Source organism: Ambystoma mexicanum, chromosome 11 (genome assembly GCF_040938575.1).
Source record: "Ambystoma mexicanum isolate Mex_15411 chromosome 11, UKY_AmexF1_1, whole genome shotgun sequence".
Taxonomy (NCBI): Eukaryota; Metazoa; Chordata; class Amphibia; order Caudata; family Ambystomatidae; genus Ambystoma; species Ambystoma mexicanum.
In genome coordinates, this window is record NC_090934.1 from 791,923,680 (window position 1) to 791,946,009 (window position 22,330).

The 22,330-nt window shown below is 44.7% G+C and overlaps 1 protein-coding gene across 9 annotated transcripts in view; it reads left to right on the plus strand.

Moving 5' to 3' along the window:
* LMO1 (LIM domain only 1) overlaps positions 1-22,330 on the plus strand; it is a 701,992-nt gene that overhangs the window by 108,824 nt on the left and 570,838 nt on the right. For 2 of the 9 annotated variants that reach the window (XM_069623718.1, XM_069623719.1), the window contains exon 1: positions 12,973-13,546. The exons of 4 other annotated variants lie outside the window; for them this stretch is intronic. In XM_069623718.1, the coding sequence (XP_069479819.1) occupies positions 13,522-13,546 (25 nt within the window). In that variant the 5' untranslated portion in view covers positions 12,973-13,521. Of the gene's footprint in view, positions 1-12,971; positions 13,547-22,330 lie in introns of those variants that run through there. 3 more of the 9 variants (XM_069623724.1, XM_069623723.1, XM_069623722.1) reach the window with 2 other exon arrangements.

A 22,330-nucleotide genomic window follows, 5' to 3' on the forward strand; every position in this document is an offset into this window, starting at 1 on the left:
TGGATAAACATTTGGCTACATATGTCTTTGATGACATTACTCCCGCTGGATGGGTTGTCCAGTTGACGGGAGGGCGTGTGCCACGAGGTCCAGTTGCCTGTGTCCGGCGGGGTGAGGGTCAGGTCTCACCTAGGTGGGATCATTGATCATGGGGTGGGTCTGGGCACATCAGAAGAACTGGGGGGGCATGCTGACATTTGTTAGTTCTAAGGTGCAATGTACTGTGACAGAGGTTGGCTTTTGTTAGTTGGGGCACACTGGGGTGGGCATCACACCGAGGTTACACGTCTGGTACATTAAGAGAATACCTAGCGGGGTTATGGGGTTATATTGGCAGTAATTTCCCAACAGCGGGGGTAAGAGGGCACAGGCAAGTTTGTGGAGATGGATGGGCTGCAATGCCTGGTTCGGGACGGTTCACGCACAGGACAGTGATCTCAGAGGAAGGGTGAGGCGTTACATCTATTTTGTTGCAATTACCTCCGGCTCAGGCGTGAGAATGGAGCTGCAAAGCTTTCAGGCTCAGGGAGAAAAGGTGGGGGCCTTTGAGCGCGCTGTGTGCGGCGCTGCAGAGGGGAGAGAAGCCTTTTCGTATTATCGCAGTGAGGCCTAGTCCAAAGATGGAGTCGAGGGTGCCCAAAGTGGATGCCAAGTGTTTCTGCAACAGCCCCACCTATGTCGTCATCAGCATGGGGATGGTTATGCACACAGGGGAGAAGAAAGCGTCCCCCACTGTTGGTCGAGCAAGTGATGCGTCTTGAACTGAATGGGTGAGGGGGGGGCTGACTGGCCCGCCACTCACACACAGTAGTTAATACGTACCATTGACTTTGCCCTCACAGGCCTATGTGCTTTTTAAGGGCTCATGTTGAGTTATAGGCCTGTAACTTTTAGATGTCTGTCCATATATTAATTAAAGTTAGAATTTTGGATTTACTTTGCCCAATTCTGTGACTTTGTCTCTTTCTGCTGCAACTTGCACCTACTTCCAAATGCATCTCTGAATAGAACAGGGGTAGCTTCTGACTCTCGTCCTTTTTCCTACAACATAGTCAGGACCAATGGGGGAGTTCGGTGGCACTCTGAGAAGACTTAAACATGGAGATGGATGCATTGCTGACACGGAACAACCACAACAGGGGGAGAGTCCCCAGCAAAAAATGTTGGAAGGCCATGTGGTGGATTATAGCTTCCATGATATCTGGAGGCTGCAACACCCATTGGACAGGAAATATAGTTCCCACTTTCATGTGCATGACATATAAACCAGAATCAATTCTAGTGTCAGGAAGTTTGGTGAAGAGCTGCTTTGAATCAGCAAAAGCCAACCTAATCAGCTGTGGCCATACACCTATATCTTAGCCGATCGCCCTAGAGCACAAAATATGAAAGTCCAGTAACTGGAGGCTCAACACTATTCAACACAGAAAGAACAAGAGAAAGAAAATGTAAGGAAGCCAAACTGTTCTTACAAACAAACATGAAGGGGGTAATGAATTAAGCTGTGAACTGGGAAGCTTTCAAATTCACAATGCAAGGAGTATTGATGGGCCTAGTTGGTAGGAAAGTCATGGAACTAGACACTGAAATAAAAAACTGAAAAACAAATACTCCAACTGTAACTCCTTGGAATCCCCCAGTGAGAAAGCTTAGCTGGTTGATGGATTGCTGCTCTAATCTATGTGTGAGCTGCAGGTCGCAGGTTCAAATCCTGGTAAGGCCGACTCGCCTTTCATCCTTCTGAGGTCAATACAATTAGTACTAATTTCGTTTTGGCAATAATGATGTATACAAATGTTGTATGTTAAAGCGCTTTGGATACAAGCGCTGTATAAATGGCAGTTATCATTATTATTACTTTATTATTATTATTATTAGTAGTAGTAGTAGTAATAGTAGTAGTTGTATTAGTATTAATCCAACAGGCACTTCTGCTTGAAGTATAAGCTGAACAAGCTGTTGTCAGACAAGAATTAATATGGATTATTAAGAATGGGGATCTCTTACTATGAAGAAGGAAAGAAATGCATCTGTTCTTTTGCGACGTAAGCTAAAGCCGATTAAACCACCGTGGTCAGTCCATGCACGCCTTAGCTGACTCCCCACAAACAAGTATGTAAATCCTCAGGTCCTTCAATCGTTTCCTGCTTTACAACCATACCAGTCAGTTGACTATAGTGCCCAAAGAAGAGTGCTTACAGATGAATGTAGTCATTCCTGTGTGCGGTAGAGGGGATATCAGAAGAAGGGACGGGGGTGGTGTGATGAGGTCTTCTGCCTGGGAGCCATGGGGGCTGGGTGCAGCTGCCCACTAAGTGATGCCTTAGGAAAGACCACAGGAATTGGGAACCCTAGCGTGTTGTTAACATAATAGACTACATTCCCCACAACCAGTTGAGTCACATGCTCGGTCTGACATCATTATGTTCCATAAAGATCACCCATAAAGATCATTCATTATGGACTTTTGCGTTTATACACACGTTTCATTTCTTAACTCCAGTTGGCCATGGCAGTAGAGTATGAGAGCAACATTTGCAGCGCGAGGTAAGAAGCTTTACTTCTCTTATGTTCAGACACTTCCCTTAGGAGGCTTTGTTATTGGCCGAGATAGTGATTGCTGGGTTACTTTTATGTTCAGGACCAGCAGATGGTGATGAGGTGTTTAGTTGCTGATTCAATTTTCGCAGACTTGATTTTTCCTTCATGTACTGCTCATGCCCACAAACACAGAGGTGTGATACTCTCCGCGTAAGTCAATGGGCTGCCTCTTGCCGGGTCTGAGATCTGGCATCAGATGTCTGGCCGAATCTCAGGACCCGATTTGCCTCAGCCCTGTGCTGTTGCCAGAAAAACCAGACCAAAAGCTAAAAGCCTTCAGTATGGGGGGCGCAGCCGCATCCAGCTGATTGGTGCCATGAGCAACACGCTCTTCTGCCTCTGCATCACAGAGGGTGCTCCACGGCACGCAGAGCAGTTTACATTCAGAACCCCCATCCTGACGTAGCTGGGGGCGTGGTGATCGAAATTGCTCTGTGTGCTCTAGCACGCAGAGCAGATTACATTACCGCACTCTCAGCTTCGCCACCGACAGGCGTCCATGATGAAGATGGGGGCTTGGTGATCTAATCTGCTCTGTGCGCTCTAGCACGCAGATTAGATCATTTGCATTTTCTAGAATTGGATTCGGGTAGTTGTAGTCTCGGTTCCATGGCAGTCAAGGGGGGAGGGGTGGAGGGGTAATGTCACAATTGTACACGTTTTGCCTTACATATTTACATAAGATATATATGTGTGAGTACCTTACTATGGTTTTCAAGCCATCTTTATAAAAGCAGAGTATTATAACAGGGTGGTGGGGAGGGGAGATGATGAGAGTGCACGTGAGTCGTGAATATTAGCCCAGGATGTGACAAGGGAGCTTGCAATCCTGGAGACTGGAGCAGGTATTTTTCCCTGATTGTGGCCATGTACTGCTTTTCAGGGCACAAAGAAAGGGTACATGTGGGTGTTGCTTTTTTCAGAGGGCAGGCGCAACTCCCCTTGGGTGTCTTTAAGGCCGGCAAGCTGCTCAAGTGTTTGACTGCTAGGATTTCACCCAGGTAGTCACGTTCCCAGTGTTGATGCTTACCCAAAAGTCCACATAAACTTGTTATCAAGCATGCTTCTTATTTGGATTTTGTTTTCCAGGGAATATTGGATTATAGATCGCTGGGATTAAAAGGTGAGCAACTTTTACACTTAGTCAGCGTAGTGGTTGGAAAATCTCATCTCTTAGGTTATTTCTCTGCTGATGGGATCCCAAAGCGATTTAAAACTGGCAATGATAACCTATTTTGGGTTCACCACTGCCATGAAAGTGATTTATAGTGGAATTGATGTGCAGTTTGGAGTTTGGAAAGAAGCAGCATGAAAGAAATTGCACAATTTTTAAACTATTATTTTGAACATTTCCATTGAGCAGAGTTCAACTGCCAACTCCGCCCCCTATGAACTCCGCCTACTCGGAGCTCCACGCCCTCCTCAAAACTCTCCACGCACCCCAGCCTTGTGGGATACCCCTTTAATTTTTTCAATTTCCACCACTGGATTCACTCCGGTAACATTCATTAAGGCATGCATGTGTTGCAGGCTTTAGCTTTAGACAAACTTCTGATCAACCACTGCTGACAATACAATCCTTTCCTACTACTATGCTTTTGGGAATATTTTCACGGTAACTATTCTGTACTTGCTCCGATTTACAAAGGCATTTTCCAATGGGAAAGTCGCATTGAAACATGCTTTGTAAATCAGGTCCTCGGTGTTCATACTGGTTTTGCTCACAACATATGTGTGAGTTAGCTGCGTTGCTTCCACTCCTTGGGCTGACGGTCTAGTTTATTTTCCTTTGGATCTGGGCGTGACTTGCAGCCAGGGCTGTTGAGTGATTTGCTGTTAGGTCAACTGTTCATTTCACCCATTGGTTGAGGATTATAATGATCTTCTTTATGTTAACACTAGAGTACATGGGAATTCTTTATGACACAATAGGCTGAATTCTGCATAAATGAAAAAAGTGATAGATGTCATCATTATATTTACATAACCAGAGGGTGGGAACGAGGCCCTGTCCCCTTTTCTTTCTTTTGTGGTAGTTAGTAATTACATTGCAATATCTACATTAGATGTCAAGACAATTTATTTAGGACAGAATTCAAGTAATGTTAAACTGGGCCTACACAGTGAGGCAATTTTTCGGGTTGCCAGCTACATGAAATAGAGCGGATTTTGTGTGTTGTGCACAGTAGAGTGAGAAATCGGTTGTCATTGGTGTTATTTTTTAGGTTTTTATGCTACAGGGGTATCACCAGAGATTTAAGTGGCATGCAAAATCGAGCCAGGGCTCTTAGGTGGGTGTAGACGGAAAAGGGCCGTGGCCTGGCAGGGGGTTGGTGCCACAGTTAGAGCCAACACTTGCCTCATCTGAATGTTGTCAGTTAGCCCATGCCCTTGTAAGAGCCCCAGCTTGATTTTGAAAAAGGGTTGTGACATAACAAAGAAATCAGGTAATTGTTGCTGCTTAATTGTGGCCCCAGCCCCCTGCCAGACACCACTTTGCATCGTTTGCATTGATCCTCACCCTCGCGCCTGGGGCACGATGGTGATGATTCATGCATTTCTAGTGGAAGGGGTGTCTGTTAGGGGGTTGGCAACACAATGAAAAGACAGGCAAGGCTTTTTTTCTAAAGCCTGAAGCTCTTGCTTATGATTGAGAGCTTCAGGCCTTAGAAAAAAATCCTTGGCTTCTAGTGGGCTGGGGTTAGAAGGGGACTTCAAATAGTCCCAGCAGGGCCCAGTCTCAGACATAATTGTTGGGGGCATCCAGGACTCTGCCTTAGCTACCCCAGGCAACTTACAGTCCTTTGTTTCACTTGTCATGTGCACATGAATCCCATGATAGTCATCGTGAAGGTGAAGAAGACATGAAGGATCATGTTTGACATTATATCGGATGATGTTGAAACATACATAGATATCAGCACACATGCCCCTTGATACAGACAATAAACGGTCAAAATGTTTGAGCTGGGATAGGAATCTCAGGCTAGTGGCTAGATTTAGTGTTATGGTCTCTGTTATGGCATCTGACAAACATGATATATTTTATGGCTGGCCCTCACTATGGTATCTGATTGAAATAATTCTCTAAATTGTGTTAATTTAGGGATTTTGATCATTGTCATTATGCATGTCTCTGTTTATTTAATTTGCTCTGATTTTCAATAGCTCGTTTAACCAACATTTGGATGATATTGTTCTTTTTGTATTTGAAGGAATTATAATTTGGTTTGATGAATATGTGTCATTTATGTTTTGGCTGCCTTGGTATTAACTCAATTAATGTTCATTATTTTTGACAAGTGAGGCTACTGGTTTCTTTGTAGGATTGTCATGGGGACAAGTTAATGTCCTTATTAGAACATATTTACATTTTTCAAAATATAGAGTTTGCCAAACTCTCCTCTTTGGTGTGGAACTTCAAAAAGGATCCCTCATGTTGGTGTGTTGTTTCCATCCATTGGCCCATCTTTATAGCCATGCAGGGTAGATTGGCCTATAGGGAACTCTGGAGATTTCTCTGTAGGCCTCTGCACCCTGGGACTCTTTTTGTGTGAGAACCTATTTTAATTCCAAATGTTGCCACTGGAAAAGGATTGGGCTTGTTGAAAATGTGTATAATGGGGCCACTTTGATAATTATTTCCTCAGCCTCTTTTGGTTCCCATTCCTCATGAATTTGCATCTGTAAGTGCTAAGGGTATGTTGGTCCTGAATGAATAAATAAATGAATGAATTTGGAATTTATTGAGCACAGCTTAGACCCAGGTATATCTTCGGCATAAGAAATCATTGTAGGGTCCGCCCACTCCCTCATTTAAATGGATTGCAACCCTCGACTTCTTTGTCTGTCGTGCATTGATTTGGCTCAGCTTGGTGACAGCCCCTCAGTGCCATTTTTGCTGTTTTCTATAGGTGGGCGGAGTGACCCACTGAAACCCCTCTCCACATACCACCTCCCTTACCCACCCCCAAGTCACTTTCACTGCTTGCTTCAGATCATAGAGAGAGGGCTTCGTCCCAATGTCCAGCACTTTGTCCTTTTTAGTTTTGGCTATTAGGTGGCGCTAAAAGCACTACCTTTAAGCCAAAACTATTTTCATTAAAATAAGAGCTTTAACCTAAGAGCTTCAAATAGGGGCTTTGAATGAGGGGCTCTAATGCTGTTCAATGTATGTGACATATGAGGATGGATTTTTTTGTTGTTTGGCTATGTGTCCCACCCATTTAACACCCACCTCTAAGTCAAATCTATATGATTTCCTCCCATTCCCACTCATCTCCACCTTGAACCAAACCCCTTTTTGCACTCTTTACCGTGCTGAATTTGTCAGCCATTTTTTTCTACAGAGCAGCCACCTTGAAATGTAGTTGTGTACGGTTTTATGTTTGTATATCACATTAGAATGTTAAGTTTTGATAATAGTAACTAATTGGACCGTTTTTAAGCATTATTTTGATTTTGTTGTAAAAAGGAATCCATTACATACATTTTAAAAATCTCTATTAATATATTTATCATGAAAACATGAGGACTCTATCCATAAAAAGGATATATTTATCAAAATGTATTTTATAATCTAAATGTAAAACTTACCACATAGTAGTTATTTCTCCATAGGTCTGCTTCTAAAGCAGGAAGAATTCCCTACTGTAAGATGGTTGCTTGATGTATTATCATCCCCATCTAGGGATGACACTGCTGCTTCCTGTGTACTCTGACTGCTCGGGAACTGTGGCTACATGGAGTCCTTTGTTTGTGTCTATGCCACCATAGAGCTGGCAGTCTGGGACTCGGTGGACTGTAACGAGCGGTCTTCAGTGTGGGCTGACTTGTTTCCCCGCTGACCCCTTCAACCTCTTTTTCTGCACCGCCTGTTGGACAGGATATGATGGTGCATGTTCGGTGACTGCAAATTCCTGCATATATACAGTAATGAAAAGGAGAGCGTTTTAGAACACAAGTTGAGTTACCTCTGTAGGCCATTACGAAGAAAAACGAGTATGTAAATCATGATAATACAGAGTTGCATCTGATTGCCAGAATGTGCATACTTTCTCTCTTAAACCCATATGTATTGCATAATGAATGCCAACTGCTCCACATATGTGGCTACTGTTGGTTATGATGTTAGTTCAGATGAAGTCAAGTCGGGACACACGGCCCTATGGAGCAAAGTTGGAAACAGTGCACAATAAGACTAATATGTGTGAAAATGAACGCTGCACACATTAAACAAATACATGAAGCTGTGGCCCTGCGGAAACCTCACTTATTCTACTTTTCTTGTCTTCAATGTGGACAATGGGAGGTTTATTATGGCACAACTAAATGCATTTTATAAGAAAGGGCGCCTGGTTACGTCCCTGCTCTACCCAGGTAGGTGAACATGTATACAATACAATTGAGCAAGGTCAAGGGAACCCACAAAGTGAGGAAACACTAAAACCTGACAGTCAATAAACAAACAAATAGTGGCAATGACTACTGCATGTGATTCCATTTTAATGCATCAGGGCATATGTTGCATATACATAGGGAAGGAGCATAGGATATTCAATAAAATATATACAATGTACATAAAACAGTGTACAAATACATGTGCCAAAATGACTTATTTTGGACACATTTATCAGCAATTACAATCACTATGGTCCCTTGTGGGGGATGACATGAGGTAAGATAATACAATTCCATTACACTAGGTACAAGTCGATAGACTGGACTGTTGGTGAGTGAAAATGTTGTGACACAGAAAACGGTCTGCACAACTGTGTTTCGGCTTCAGAGCTGTTCTTATGTGGCTGTAACTTGATCGACCTTCATCAGGACGGAGAAGATTGGTGTATGAAAGATCCTATGTAATCTGTCAAAATAATAGAAAGAAAGGGCAGTCAGGGGTGTGTGGGGTTCCGAGTAGTTAAAACCAATTTCTAATGCATTAAATGCTGGCCTCAGAGAGAGACTATGTTGATTAGAGATCTTACCATAATGTGTTGCACGGAGGCTAACAGTCTGAATGTCCAAGTCATCATATAAATGCCGGAGAGTTCCAGAATGGGTCACATGCGTGAGTGATCGTTGTAACAAGGAGAGGGTTATCAGGAGTGCATTAGGGTTCTCAGAATGTAGGTTATACTGAATCGAAAGGATGATTACTGATCTGTGTTTGGCTTTCTGTTACACACATGGTGCACACATCCACACCATAGTGATACATTTCAGTTGTATCAGCTAGGGTATATAATACCTTCTTGGACTTTTGTCACTCTAGTCCACTTAGTCCGCATAGTTGTATCGACGTGTACCTAGTTTACTGCAATTGAATTATCTTACCTCATGTCATCCCCCACAAGGGACCATAGAGATTGTAATTGCTGAAATTTTTTTCCAAAATAAGTCATTTTGGCACATGTATTTGTATACTGTTTTATGTACATTGTGTATATTTTATTGAATGTCCTATGCTCCTTCCCTATGTATATGCAACATATGCTCTGATGCATTAAAATTGAAACATGCAGTAGTCATTGCCGCTATTTGTTCGTTTATTGACTGCCAGGTTTAGTGTTTCCTCTCTTTGTGGGTTCCCTTGACCTTGCTCAATTGTATTGTATGAACAACTAAATGCATTGTTGTAAGGGAATCTTTGAATGCAGTGCATCCTAGCAGTGCCAAACTGACAGCAGTTTAGATGAAAGTGTGCCACCAAAGGTGCAGGATGAGTCCACATGTACATTGCTCATACTTATTTTATATAATTTATTTGAAAACTTTGCAGGTAGATGTTTCATGCAAACAAATTGCATGCATTTAAACTGTAACTGGTGGGTGGAGACGTGGTGGGGGGGTAGTTTATGTGTTTTTCCATTCCAATATCTTGCCAAGCCCGATCAGGGTCCCCTTCCAATTTCTGCAGTAATGGTTGCATGTGTATTAATGTCAATGTCAGTTTGTACATTTCCCATTCTTTCCATTTCCAGCCCTCCCCTTTTCTTCAGCATTCACCCTACCACCCTCTTTCCCCCACTCAGCCATCCTACCACTCTCGCTACCACCACCCACCCAACCACTCTTTCTACAACCCAACCACCAATCTCTGCCCTCTCTGATCTTTCCTCTTACACTCTTGCATTATTTCATACCCTCTCACTCTCAATTGTTCTCGCTCATATTTCCTCTTTCTCATCATCAGTGGCACTCTCTCTCAATTATTTCCTCCATTACTCTGTTCTCCTTTCATATGTAATGTACTTATTTATTTATTGTGCATTTGTTAGGTGCTTATACATCAAGAAATTGTGTTTCAAAGTGCCCTTTACATTCTCTTGCACACCTGCCCCGCTTACCACATCCTCCTTTGAAATATCACACTCTCCTCCTTATATCCTATTGCCTATACATGCTAAATGCAAAGAAGAGCAGTAAATGCCATAAGCATTGGCTTTACCAATGCTCGTTATTTATGTGTGCCGCTTCACTAGATTTGTTATTTCTTTTCCGTGACCAGAAATAATCTCATTTAATGCTTTGAAATGTTGACTGAACACGGTGTGCACATATCAAGGTGACCTCGATCATAGATGACCTGCATGAACTTATCCAAACCCCTTGCACCTGTTGTTGCACTTGTGTGGTATAGTTGATGTCATTGGTCGTCAAGAGTTGCAACGGTGCCAGTCTGGAATGTACCACCAATGAGGCAAAGCGGCGTGTGAGGAATTTAACCATCTGCCCCGGGAGAGTGCTATTGCTTGGGCTTTTTAGATTTTTAATAATGAAAATGAATGATGGGAGATCAGCCTCTGAGAAATGTGTGAGGCCATTCTGCACACATTTCATATGCTTCCCGCACAAAATGCATAATCACATGTACTCCGGGAAGACACAGCCTACAGGTGCCATTTTCCCCTGTCATATTCAGCTGGAATGTGATAAACTCGGGTACATCAAAGCATTCCAGGAAGAGAGAAGGCACACCACCTTCCAGCCACGAGCAGCCTAATTTAAATATCAAAGGCTCCATGGATCTGCATTCCTTTTGTCGAATTTGGCTGGTAGCAGTGCATACTAATGAGATAATTGAAGCAAGCCTGCTGAGAGGGCTTGGTTACCAGACAACAAGGGGGGGGGACTAACACCCCTTTGGTATGCAATGTGTCAAATTGAAGCTAGTTCCCACCTCTCTGTATGAAAGGAGGCGAATGGCCTGTCTGGGTCCAGCAAATATGCATGTGTCCCTGCAGAGCAGACCCCTTTCAGATGGTTGAAGGATGTGATTTGGGATGGACAGGATGTCTGATCCCAGCACAAACTTCAAGGGAAACCTGCGCTTTATTTAAGAGTCAAAGAGGACTCAGTTAACCAGAGAGACACCTTGATGTAAAACAGACAGGAAGATGGGTGGGATTTACGTATATGTTGTCACCCCTTGTCTGTCCTGCTGCAGAGCACTCTGGTCCTGACCTCATGCAGGACAGAAGATTGTTGGTGGGGACCCAGGATTGATTCATTAAGGTAGGCTTAGCCTGCACCAATCACGGGGCCCATGTGGCTTTAAAAGAGGGCTGAACCCCTCACTTATCAGATCATCCGACGACTATCAAAGGAGTAAGAAGGACTCTTTTGGACCCGAGCTGAAGGTACAGTCTACCTTACATCTTCCACCAGTGAAGGAAGGCCAGGAGTTCCAACAGGAAGCCAAATCTCTCCCCTAAACAACTTCCAGGGAACAGAGGGAGATACCGGACTCAGAGCACCCGTCCAGCAGCTCCAGAAACGGTACCCAGCCAGCACACAGCATGCCCTGCTAGGTTCGGCCAGCAAGCTTCCTAGGTGTGAAGTGCTGGAGAGTCTCTGGACAAAGGTCAAGGCTGCTGCCTGCAATCACTCTTCTGAGCTTTGAGACGTCCGCCTTGAAAGGACACGAGCCCTGCAAAGAAGCTAGCAGAAGTGCACCACAAGCATCCAGCGTCCATCTTAAAAGGACATTTTCTAGACAGTCGAGTCCTAGAACTGCATCCGGCTGCACCGCTGACTGTTGTAACACCACAGTCATAAGAGCCATCTGAGCCGCCTCGACCAGCATTCCATAACCACCAACCAGCACAGAGACAGTGATTCTTGACCCAGCCGCCACACTGGAAAGCCTGCAGACATCCGTCCTGCCTTGCTTGCCAAACTGCCTGCCGCCTGGCACTGCAGCTGTCTCACGCACTAACTCTGTCTTAAGGGCTGCGAAGGGCCTTGGAACACCTCAACGCGGTCGAGCAACAAGAACTTCGTCAGCACCAGGTACATTGTGGTGCTGCCCCACTGGTCCGTCTCTAAAGGCCCTCAGAGACAGTTACGACCCTTTTCCCCCGGGTGCCGGAACCAAATAACCTTGAACAGTAAGACTGATTGCTTTCCAAACTACCCTCCTGTCAGTATCCAAAGTGTATCCCTTTCCTTCATGAAACGATCTGTCCTCTGTGTCCCTTTACAGTGTGTGTTGTATTTTGTAGTGCTAGAACTGTGTTGTAATAATAATAAAGTCGATATTTGTATACAACCTTGACTGGACAGTCCCTTTTATCATTGGGTAATAATTGTATGTTTGCTTTGTTGCAACTAACCAACGATCCACGACCTTGCAGAGATAAGCCTGTCGTTCCGTCCATCTTACCAAAATTGGACAAGGTCGTCTTATAATTCACTTGTATTTTCCAATGGTTCGGATCCCTTCTGGTGTGCTAGAGGTCTGGGACTGATTGATGGATTAGAAACCGATATTCCCCCCTGGACTACTTGTGTCCCTGAAGTTGATGTGTTACAAGGTGGGGGTGAGGGCTGTGAAAAACACCTCGATATTCTACAATAGGACGCAGGTGTTGCAGAAGTTTTAAAATCACACAGCAAAAAGTCGCCAACATTTTTTAAATGCAATATAGCCAGGTCGCCGTTAAGGCTTGTAGTAACATGTTTTCAGTGGCAAATCGTACAAGCAGTAACGCAATGTGACAAAAACTGTTAATAAGAGGCCGTGGGGAAAACATGTGGGTTGTGGTTACAAGAAACCAAATAAAGAGAGAATGAGCATGGGCGCCTTTCAGATCTACCGGCTCCTGCTAACAAAATAAAGGCAGTTTCTTCGTACATGCATTCGTAATTGTAAAATAAAAAATGTGTCCATAAGTGCAGTTTTGTGCAAAATGACAAAACGTGTACCCTCTTTTTGAGAGACTATTTCTTTACAGGCAAGTTCTACTACACCTTTATAAGGCAATTTTGAGAATGAACGCCAGGTGGCGCTGGTGAGCTGGAAAGTCACCTTCCCCTTAACTGTTGTCAGGCACGAGAGGGGTATCTGGGAAATATGCGCATTTATTCAGTTGAAAGAATGCACCGCTCATAAATTGAGACTGAAAGAACGGCAGCGGTCGGGAGCCTCGACGATCCCCGCGCTGAATATGTAGATAGCGTTTTGAGGTTCGATCGCGGGAGGCACCCATTTAAAGAGGTTTAAACCTGCGCAGTTACACCAGGCGTCGGTTGGCAGCGATCAAATGCAATTACATTAAGACCGATTACACTGTGCAAATTGAACAATTTTGGAAGGTGAGAAGCAAAGAAGCGTCGCCGATCCCTCTTCTGCAAATTGCAGTTTGACTTCCTCGTTATTCCACGCAACAAAAGTAGGCGACACGGCGTTTGGAGCAGCAAAGTGCCATCACTTCTGAATGTAATTCTAGCTGAGTGCAATCTAGGTTAAAAGCCGGGCAACGGGGTAATTAGAGCTCGCGCTGCTCCCGGACAATTTGCTGTAGTGTCGGCGCCCGGAGGCCGGTGCCTTTCATCGCTGCAGCCCCCACCCCGCCGGACTGGAGAGGCGGCTGGGGCGGACGCTTCTGCACTCGGACGCCGCCTGAGAGCCCGGAGATGATGGTACTGGACAAGGAGGACGGTAGGTGGGCTGGCTGGGGCTGCCTGTGCTTGGCAGGATGCGGAGCCGCCTCCACATGTGTGTAGCGGGCAGTGCGTGCGCCGGCGCCTTCGCCCAGGTGGGAGCGCGGAGGTGCTCCGGTTCCCGGCGTGGCACGGTGGCAGTGCCTGTCTCCGTCCTGGCTGTGTTCTCTTATTTCATAATAGGTACACATGACGACCCTGTGTATATCAGTCTTGCTCTGAGTTCTTGTTAGGCAGCGGCTCGTAACTTGAGTGCATGCAGCTCCCCGTGCATTTAAATGATACATACACCCGTGCGACTGTATAGACGTGGATCTGTTTTAGCGGCTATGGGTCTCAGCTCTCGGTGCCCTGGCTGAGTTCAAGATCGGAAGTGTCCGGAGCGGGGCCAGCGCGCCAATTAAAGTGCACCACGTGACTGCCCTTATCACGGCACGGCTGGAAACGCACGCGTATGTTGACTTGCATGCTCGCTGTACGCCGTTCTGGTGTCTGGCTGCTTACCGCCTGTCAGGTGTGTTTTGGGCTGATTTTCTTTAAGGGACAGGTGTTGGCCAAAGGTCACTTTATAGTAGTTCGTGATCTCTCTCAGAGAGCATGTTCTAATGTCACGATTTAAAATCCAGTAACGCCAAAAAAAAGATGTGTGGCAGCGCGAGCGCCAGACTCCTGTGTTCAGGGCAGTTTATGCGCTGGGAGATTTGCATCTGAACGGCGCTGTCCCAGTCACTGAAGGCGGGCATTGTAATCGCAAGACGCTCAACGCTGGGCCTGGACACGTAGCATCCCACTTACTTCCATCACCCACCAATCCACCACAAACATGCTGTTTTCTTGTGGCCAAGAAACTTCGGCTGTTTCTACACACATGAACCGCTTCCTTACGTCACAGGTGCAAACTATTGTGAATGTCTGTGGTGTTTTTGAAACTTCAGAATTTTGTTGGCTCAAAGAGGCACACGGTAATGCACGTCAACATTTGCAACGGCCTGTTGAAAGCTGATCAGCTGTTGTGATTACACCTGTACCAAATGCAGCACACTCGGACCGTGCTGAATTTTACACGCCTCCTTTCAGCTCCTGAAACGTCCCGGTGGGCTCTTCACCGGACCCTCGCCGCGTTGTCATGTTCAGGTTAACACTCGAGGGATTTGCCCTGCTAAAAGTTGTTTGATGTGATGTCCGGCTGGAATGAATTTGGTGCCAGTTTCATCTGATACATCCATCACCTGTACTCACATTCCCTGTTCTCAGGGCTCCTGGCGCGTGGCGGCGGGAGGCAGAGCCTGTTTCCTCTGCCCACGAACGGAGATCAGCAGAGAGGAAGGAAGACAGTGGCGTGCGTTCGCGAACATCGGTAGATGTGTGTGTGTGTGTGTGTGTGTATGGGGGGAGGGGTAACTTCGCTCACCTGCCAGAGAGTACGAGGAAAGGGTACCTGCGTTTGCACTGGCAGCCTTCCAGTGGATGTGGAAAGTGCACATATATAAACTGGACACGCATCTTACGTGGAGAAGTCTGTGTAGACAATGTTCAGGGCTTCTAAGTCAAAGGGGGGCTCTATTTCTGAAACAGATCAATTTGAAAAGTGAGCCTGATGTCAATCAATGAACACTTGAACCCCCTCTCATTCACCTCGTTCCCCAACATACACGACATGCGTCTTCTCCAAATGATACTATGTTAACTATTTGCATTGATTGATACATATGATTGTAAACATGGACATTCATGCCATCTAAATGGGTCATTTGCCATTGATTTGTAAAATAAATGTCAACTTACACTCTTTGTTGCCTTGGCTTATATGTCACCAACGTTACACGAAACAGACTATGGTTACGTATGCATTTGAACGCTTTGGGTCCATAGCCCGAGGCAATGCATGTATTTACATGCACACGCGCATGTATGCTTGGTTCATTCTTTCAGGATATTCTCTAATGGGGAGAGGGCTCAACGTACATTCTGGCAGTCAAGACAAGCACGCCATGTCACGTGGCCAGTGCCCACATGACGCACCCAGCAAGGCCACACGCGCACCTGCAGCAGGCCCTTCGCCCCGTGGCAGCATGCCTGCTATGACGACGGGGCGCATCTGTTGCAGGGCATGCATTGCACATGCACTGACTTCCCGCCTTTCAGCATTGGCCCTTTTAAATAGCACGCGTCCCCCACAACGCGTTCCACAGAGAGTTCTCGAAATGTCTCAATCACTATGTTCACAGAAAGCCTACGACCTGGCAGTAGTAAACGGTTGTGAAATGTCCCAAAACTCAGGAACGTGACCCTGCCTGCTTGGTGCCTCAACATAGCAAGCCCCCCATCCCCTGCCACCATCCTTTTTCCCCAACTTATCTCACCATTCTTGAGGGGTATATAGTAATTTTACTGAACCCATTTTCAGTGTGGGCGTTTTACCGACACCAAAATACAGAAAAAATACCGACAAATCTAATTAAATATATAAATGGGAGTGGGGTAAGAGGTTTAAAATGGGTGGGGATGGGGTTGGGGTGGGGCTACATGGTTGGAAAAACGGGGTCCTTGGGCACTCCACCCCCCAATAAAAAAAAAACAGTATGTTTCCAGTATTTTGGTGTTGGTAAAACGTACCACTCTGAAAATGGTTTCGGTAAAATGACACCTAACCGGATTTCTATTGGTAATTATTTCACTTGACACTTCCAGGACCACGCACACATGTTCCACTTGCCTGTTGCAGCAAGTGAATAACCGCGCTACCCTCTTATCCAGAAAGCGCTTTATATCCCAGCTTTTCCATTACATTGCACGGCGAACAGCCACTTACTATCACCTCACTCGGAGTCACTTCTGTTCATCAACCAGTTTGATCCCATGACCGCCAGGGAGAGCACGCACTCGGGCAGCAGGAGCTTAACTCGTCGAGGTGCCCTGATGAATGATTCTGTCCCAATCCAGCTGTAAAGATCCTGTGCAGGAAGCACATCTTTTCCCTGTTACCCACCTGATGCATGAGCGAACTGGGATGCCAACAACTGCCTGGCACTATTAGTCTGCAGACCAGTTTGACACTTCTTCAAATATTGTTCCCTCCCACATACAGACACACACACACACGTGATTTCCTCTGTGCTACACGCCAGCAACATAGAAAAAGAAGATTGACACACATTGTTAAGTGCTCTGTCACCAGGCAATATGCTGCCTGTGGAACACCGTGCTCTGACTCAAAAGAGGTGCATAGTTACTGTGCATGGGCCATGGTGAGAATGCATTGCAATGTTAATAGTTTATGTTTTAATATAGGGCTTACTGCGCTGCTACACAGCACTGGTGCTCATAGTCGCCATTTAATTGATAAAAATAGCCATTTCAATGGCACACAGTTTCCAATCCCCAAAACAGCGAAACACTGAGTTGGCCCTTCTCGGACTTGAATATGTGATCTGCAGTGACCACATACCTCAGCTGCAAGCACATAACCCAGTGAGCTATCTATCCTGCCAATTAGCATGCGCTGTGTAGACGTGCCTGACTAATAAGTTGCCATCTGGTTACAGTGATGACTGGTGCCGGGAGATACTGAAGAAAGTGTCACAGGTCCTTCAGTTATGCCAATGTATGATTGTACAGCTTTTTCCCTGTTGCGGTACTACTGACCGCAAGTTGATGCTACAAACCAGCAAGGCACCACCCCTGGAAGCTTTCATGGTGCTGAATGGCCACGCTAATCCCATTCGCTTCAATAGTCACTCTGCCCGGTTCCCATTCCACACTATTTACTCACAAAGTCATTGTGCATGAATGTAGGGGGCACAGACATGACCCCGTCAGAACAAAAGCCCCACGGAGAGGTACTGCAATACAAAATAGGACGCGTCGCCTCTGCGAATCCCCAAATACTTTAGACACTTGGAGACGAGCACTTTGAGACTGCAAGGAAACTTATGGATGCATAGGTCGGACTTTTGTGCTGTTTGTCCTTGGTTTTGACATTCTTAATACTGAATGAAGGCTCTTGGAAGCCACATCTTGCAGGCACACACAACGTTTTAATGTTAGTAAAAACCATCTATGATATGTTGTGAGAATACCTGGATGTTGCAATTAATTGTACATGTTAATAACTGGACGAGTAAGGAACGTGTAGCAGCACTCTTGCATACTCCTGTTTCATATGCATGAAGGCATTGTTATTACATAATGTTGATTGTCAATATCCTATTGTTTTAGCCTGTATCATATTTACGAATTGCGATTGCTTATGTGAGTCTGTTTTGTGCAAGGTTTTATGAACCAATTCACAATAACAAAAAAAGAAAACGTAGGGGGTCATTACGAGTCGGGCGGTAGGGGATACCGGGCACCGGTAAGGGGACCGGTGCCGATAAACCCCTACCGCCCGATTCCGAGGTCCCCTAATGGGAACCACAAGGGACGTGTGGTCGTACCACATGTCCCTTACGGGTCTCGCTAAGGGACCAGAGCGCAAATAACGGGCTTGCCAATCGCGAGCCCGTTATTTGCACCCTCCCCATTCCCATTGAGCCCTACGGGGGCTCAAATGAGAATGGGGAATGGTTTGTGCAATGGGGATTTACCGGTCCCGCCAGGGTCGGACTAGACCGGTAAGTCCCCATTGCACAACACCGGACACGGTCACGGTATAGGAGGCAGCCATGGAGCTAATTGCTCCATGGCTACCGCCATACTTGTAATGACCCCATCATCTTTACATTTGTGGCCTATCCGCTTGCATAGCGTCATTAACGCACGCTTTAGTACTTACGGTTCAAATGTTCCTAATCAAGATTACAGCTCCCAGAATGCATGGCTTTGTTTAAAAAAGGGGCATTCCCCACTTTCTCTTGAAAGCACATAGTTAATGTCACACAGGTATGCAACTTGTATGGCACCAATTACCCAAGACCGACAAACATAGCTGTTGGTAACAAGGCAACCAGGCTTTTCTAGACTTTAAGCAGGATCTGAACAACTCTCCCCTCCTGGGAGTTTTGAACCCTGCATATCGTAACATCGCCCAGGAAGTGTAGGGTAACCATTTCTGTACCTTGTGCAATTCACTACTAATAGGTGTGCAGTGTCCCCAACAGGGACCCAATGACAACCCAAGAGTGTGTGCATCTTTTACCACTGAGAAGGACCCCTCCTGACAATTAGGATGACACTGATGCACTTGCATTCCTCCTGCAGCCCTCAAGAGGTCCCTTTCTGCTTTTAGTGTCTGCGGTGCTAAATCCATGACAGGGTGGCGTCCCTCTAAATTTAACCGAACACTGGTTCTCTCTAAGTCGCCATACTCACAATGCACTTTAACACATCATTTTTGTAATCACCACATTTGCTTATCAGGTTCCACCACCAAACTTTCGGAACATCTTGTTGACCCAGTTGCAAGATTGGGCCAACCCACATGGCATTTCCTTTTTATCTGCAATATGGCTCCAGAGAGGGCTTGTTTACTATGCAAAAAAGATAGCTCCCTTTTATTTTCCAGCCATATGCACACCAAGTACGCCCAATGCACTTGGTGTTTAGGGACTTAATGAAAACTTCTTTTGATGGAGTAGATATATTGAATCTCTGGTAAATCTTGAAAAAATGGACAAGGAAACCTTGTTGTTATCCACCATTCGTTGCTATATAACTCGATATGGGTGATAGTTCGGTATCACACAACAGTCCTAGAGACGCACTTTGCCACATATGTGTTCATACTGTAATGTATGCTAGTCTCATTTCATTTATTATACCAGGAGTTTGTTTCAGCAGTAGATGAGCTCTGACGGTGGTGGGGCACCACATTCTTGTGAGTCTTTCTAAGCAGACGATCTAGTAATTCTGTCGCAGATCCTATGCGGTGTACACAGTTTTGTGAAGAATTATACAGACTTCATGTCCAGATGAATGCGTTCACAAATAAAAATAAAGACAAGTTAATTGCTTATAGATTGCACTCCTTCATGCTGATTAATTATATCAAGGGACCCATTCTGGTGTATGTCATGGCATTACCTTGTGCATCTCCTATATTCATCCTAGCTAGATTTGCATGTATGTCTCCATAAGGTCCATTTGCATTGAAGAAAAGCACGTTTTGGTTGTTTGCAGACAGGCTTTAATTTAGAAGGAGCGCCATGGCTATCATATTTACCATTTTATCAACGTTGAAATGACCAAACATTAAGGATGCGTTTATGTCTTGATCTTGCTAGATTTATTGGCGCTTGGCACCATGAGTTATGCTATGCTAATGACTGGACTGCGAGAATGTAATAAGCAAGGTGGTGAGATTAAGGGTTAAGAGGTAAGGGAAACCTGCAGGAACAGAGCACTCATTGAACTAGTCAGTTGCAAGTATGTGATTTCACTGTCGGTAGAATTGCCATGAGGAGTGTTGACTTATTTTGTGGTTGTTGTCAGCTGAAAAACTGTGTTGTATTTTTGATATTGAAGACAAACTGAGAAGTGTTCTCTTTGAGTTTTAGTCATGCTGGAAAGTGTTGTTTTGTTCAAGTCATTGGTATCTTTCTCTGCACGATATGATTTGATTTATGACCATGTGATTGGAAGTCAGATTGGCACTCCCTTAGGTCTTTTCTATGTGCAGGCATTGGTTTATTGGGGGGTGTATTGCCACTATGTGTTGACTGTTAGCTAATTTCTATAGATTAATGATCGAAAGGCAAGGTTTTTAGATTGTTCTTGAATTTAAAGTTGACTTCCCTTGGTAACATGCTCCAGACGTTGGCCACCACGCATAATCTTCTGGTCATAAGTAGTGTGTTGATAATGGGTCTTAAATATCCAGTTTGTAACACTATATTGTTTCTTCCCCCAATTAAGAGAGCCCACAAAGGACCAGTTATTTGCCTCTATTCGATAAGCACTATCTAGGACTCATATGGCCACGTAGATACCTCGCCTGGTGCCAACAATGAGCCATAAGCATGCAGGGCCATAGAGTGAATGTACATTTATTTAATGTATAGGTCAAATGAATCTTTAATGGTTACACACACCACCTTCGCTCTGGCACAGAACAAAGCTTCAACGCACAATTAACTTTCCTTTCTGTTATAAACAGTCAAATATTCTTGACAAAATTAGAGTGAAAACAAACCACAGTTTCGATTTTAAAACAAGTTATGCATTGTACATTCCTTTGTTTAATTTCCTGCACACCTGAAAATGGTAGCAGTTTTGGAATCACACAGATTTGTAAGAATACACATGGCAAGTAGAACACTGTTTCCTTTTTACCCAAATGCAATGCAAAATTATTCTGCTATCAGGGTCACTTCCTCACTCCCAGGAAACAGTGTATATTGTTCAATGGAAATTACACTAGTTTCATTTTGCAAAGCACCTCTCCCCCTAGCTCCAAAAACTCTGGCATCAGTGATAGTCAGCACCCCTATGTTTAAAGGCCAGGTCTACGAAGTGGAGACAATGGGGAATTTTGTTTTAGGATCAGTATACCTTTTGTTTAAAAACAAGAATTTTGTTTTTGGGGCAAGGATGATTTTGTTTTAAAGGCAAGGTTTGGATATGGTGATAATTGTCAATTTCATTTTGCGGCAAGGATATCCCTGTACATTAAAGACATCTGGGGTGGACAGGGAAAATAAAGGCACTCAATTACTTCACGTGAATAGGAAAGAGGGTGAACGTTTAAAACTCCTAATAGCTCCCCGTTGGTTCAATCTATTTGGAGTTAATTAAACTATTATGCAGTCAAATATGCTACCGGTCTACACAATTTGCCCCCCCCTACCTGCTATGAAGGAACGGTAGCAAGGCAGGTAGATGCCCCCACACACTTTAGTTTCAAATGGATCAATTCTACTTTGATTGGTTCTCTGTTTTGGGGCACTTCAGGAAGACAGGACTCCTTTTTGAACAGGACAGGGTCTGGTCACTTCAGTCAGAGATCATCACCAGCTTCCATCCCTCATCTTGCTCTCCTTAAGAATCAGGGCCTAGTCAGCTGTTTGGCTTTGCCAGTTTCTCTCTCCTGGGCAAAGTTTAAGGGCTATCAATATTAAGCCTCTCCACCCAAGTCGGGTCATATAGCTGTCTGAGGATATCCCCAGGTGGATTAAGGGGAGTTTTCCTTCAAGATGTTTAGCAGCTCTTCTTTTTCTCCATATTTGTCTGTCCTCCTCTGTCCACCACACTCATAGAGTGAGTGCTTTTTAACCCTAAGTCCCTCCCACAAAATGTAAACCCAGAGTTTCCATTGGACCTCTGCAATTCTCTCCCCCTCCCAAGGTTCTACCCCTGTCTGCCTACAGGCCCAAGGAGTTCCATGATTGAAGTGAAGTAAAGAGGTACACACCTTCTATCATTTATATATTTTTAGCTGTCAGTTTTTCCACTCAGAAAGTCACAACATGGCAAATGTTTGCAATTTACAAATAAACAGTATAATATAAATATATTTGCGTTCCTCTAATCATGGCAGACTTAATGAGACGACTCTCATGTGCGCACAAGGTTCACATGCTAATGGGCTTTCAGAGTCAACAGAGCCTCACAGATCTGGCAATGGGAGGAAGGTGCATCAGAATTCTACCCAGCAACCCCAAATAAATGTATGTTTTCTTGAGGCTCAGAAGAGATTTACATGTTGTATCTGAAAACAAAACAGCCTTTTCAACGATTGCATTTGTTTCTCTGTGCAGCACTTTATTTAAGGAGGCAAACTGAAAATGAGGGTTACTGTTCATTTTGTCATTCACAATGGCCATTTTTATTTAAAATAATGTCTGTT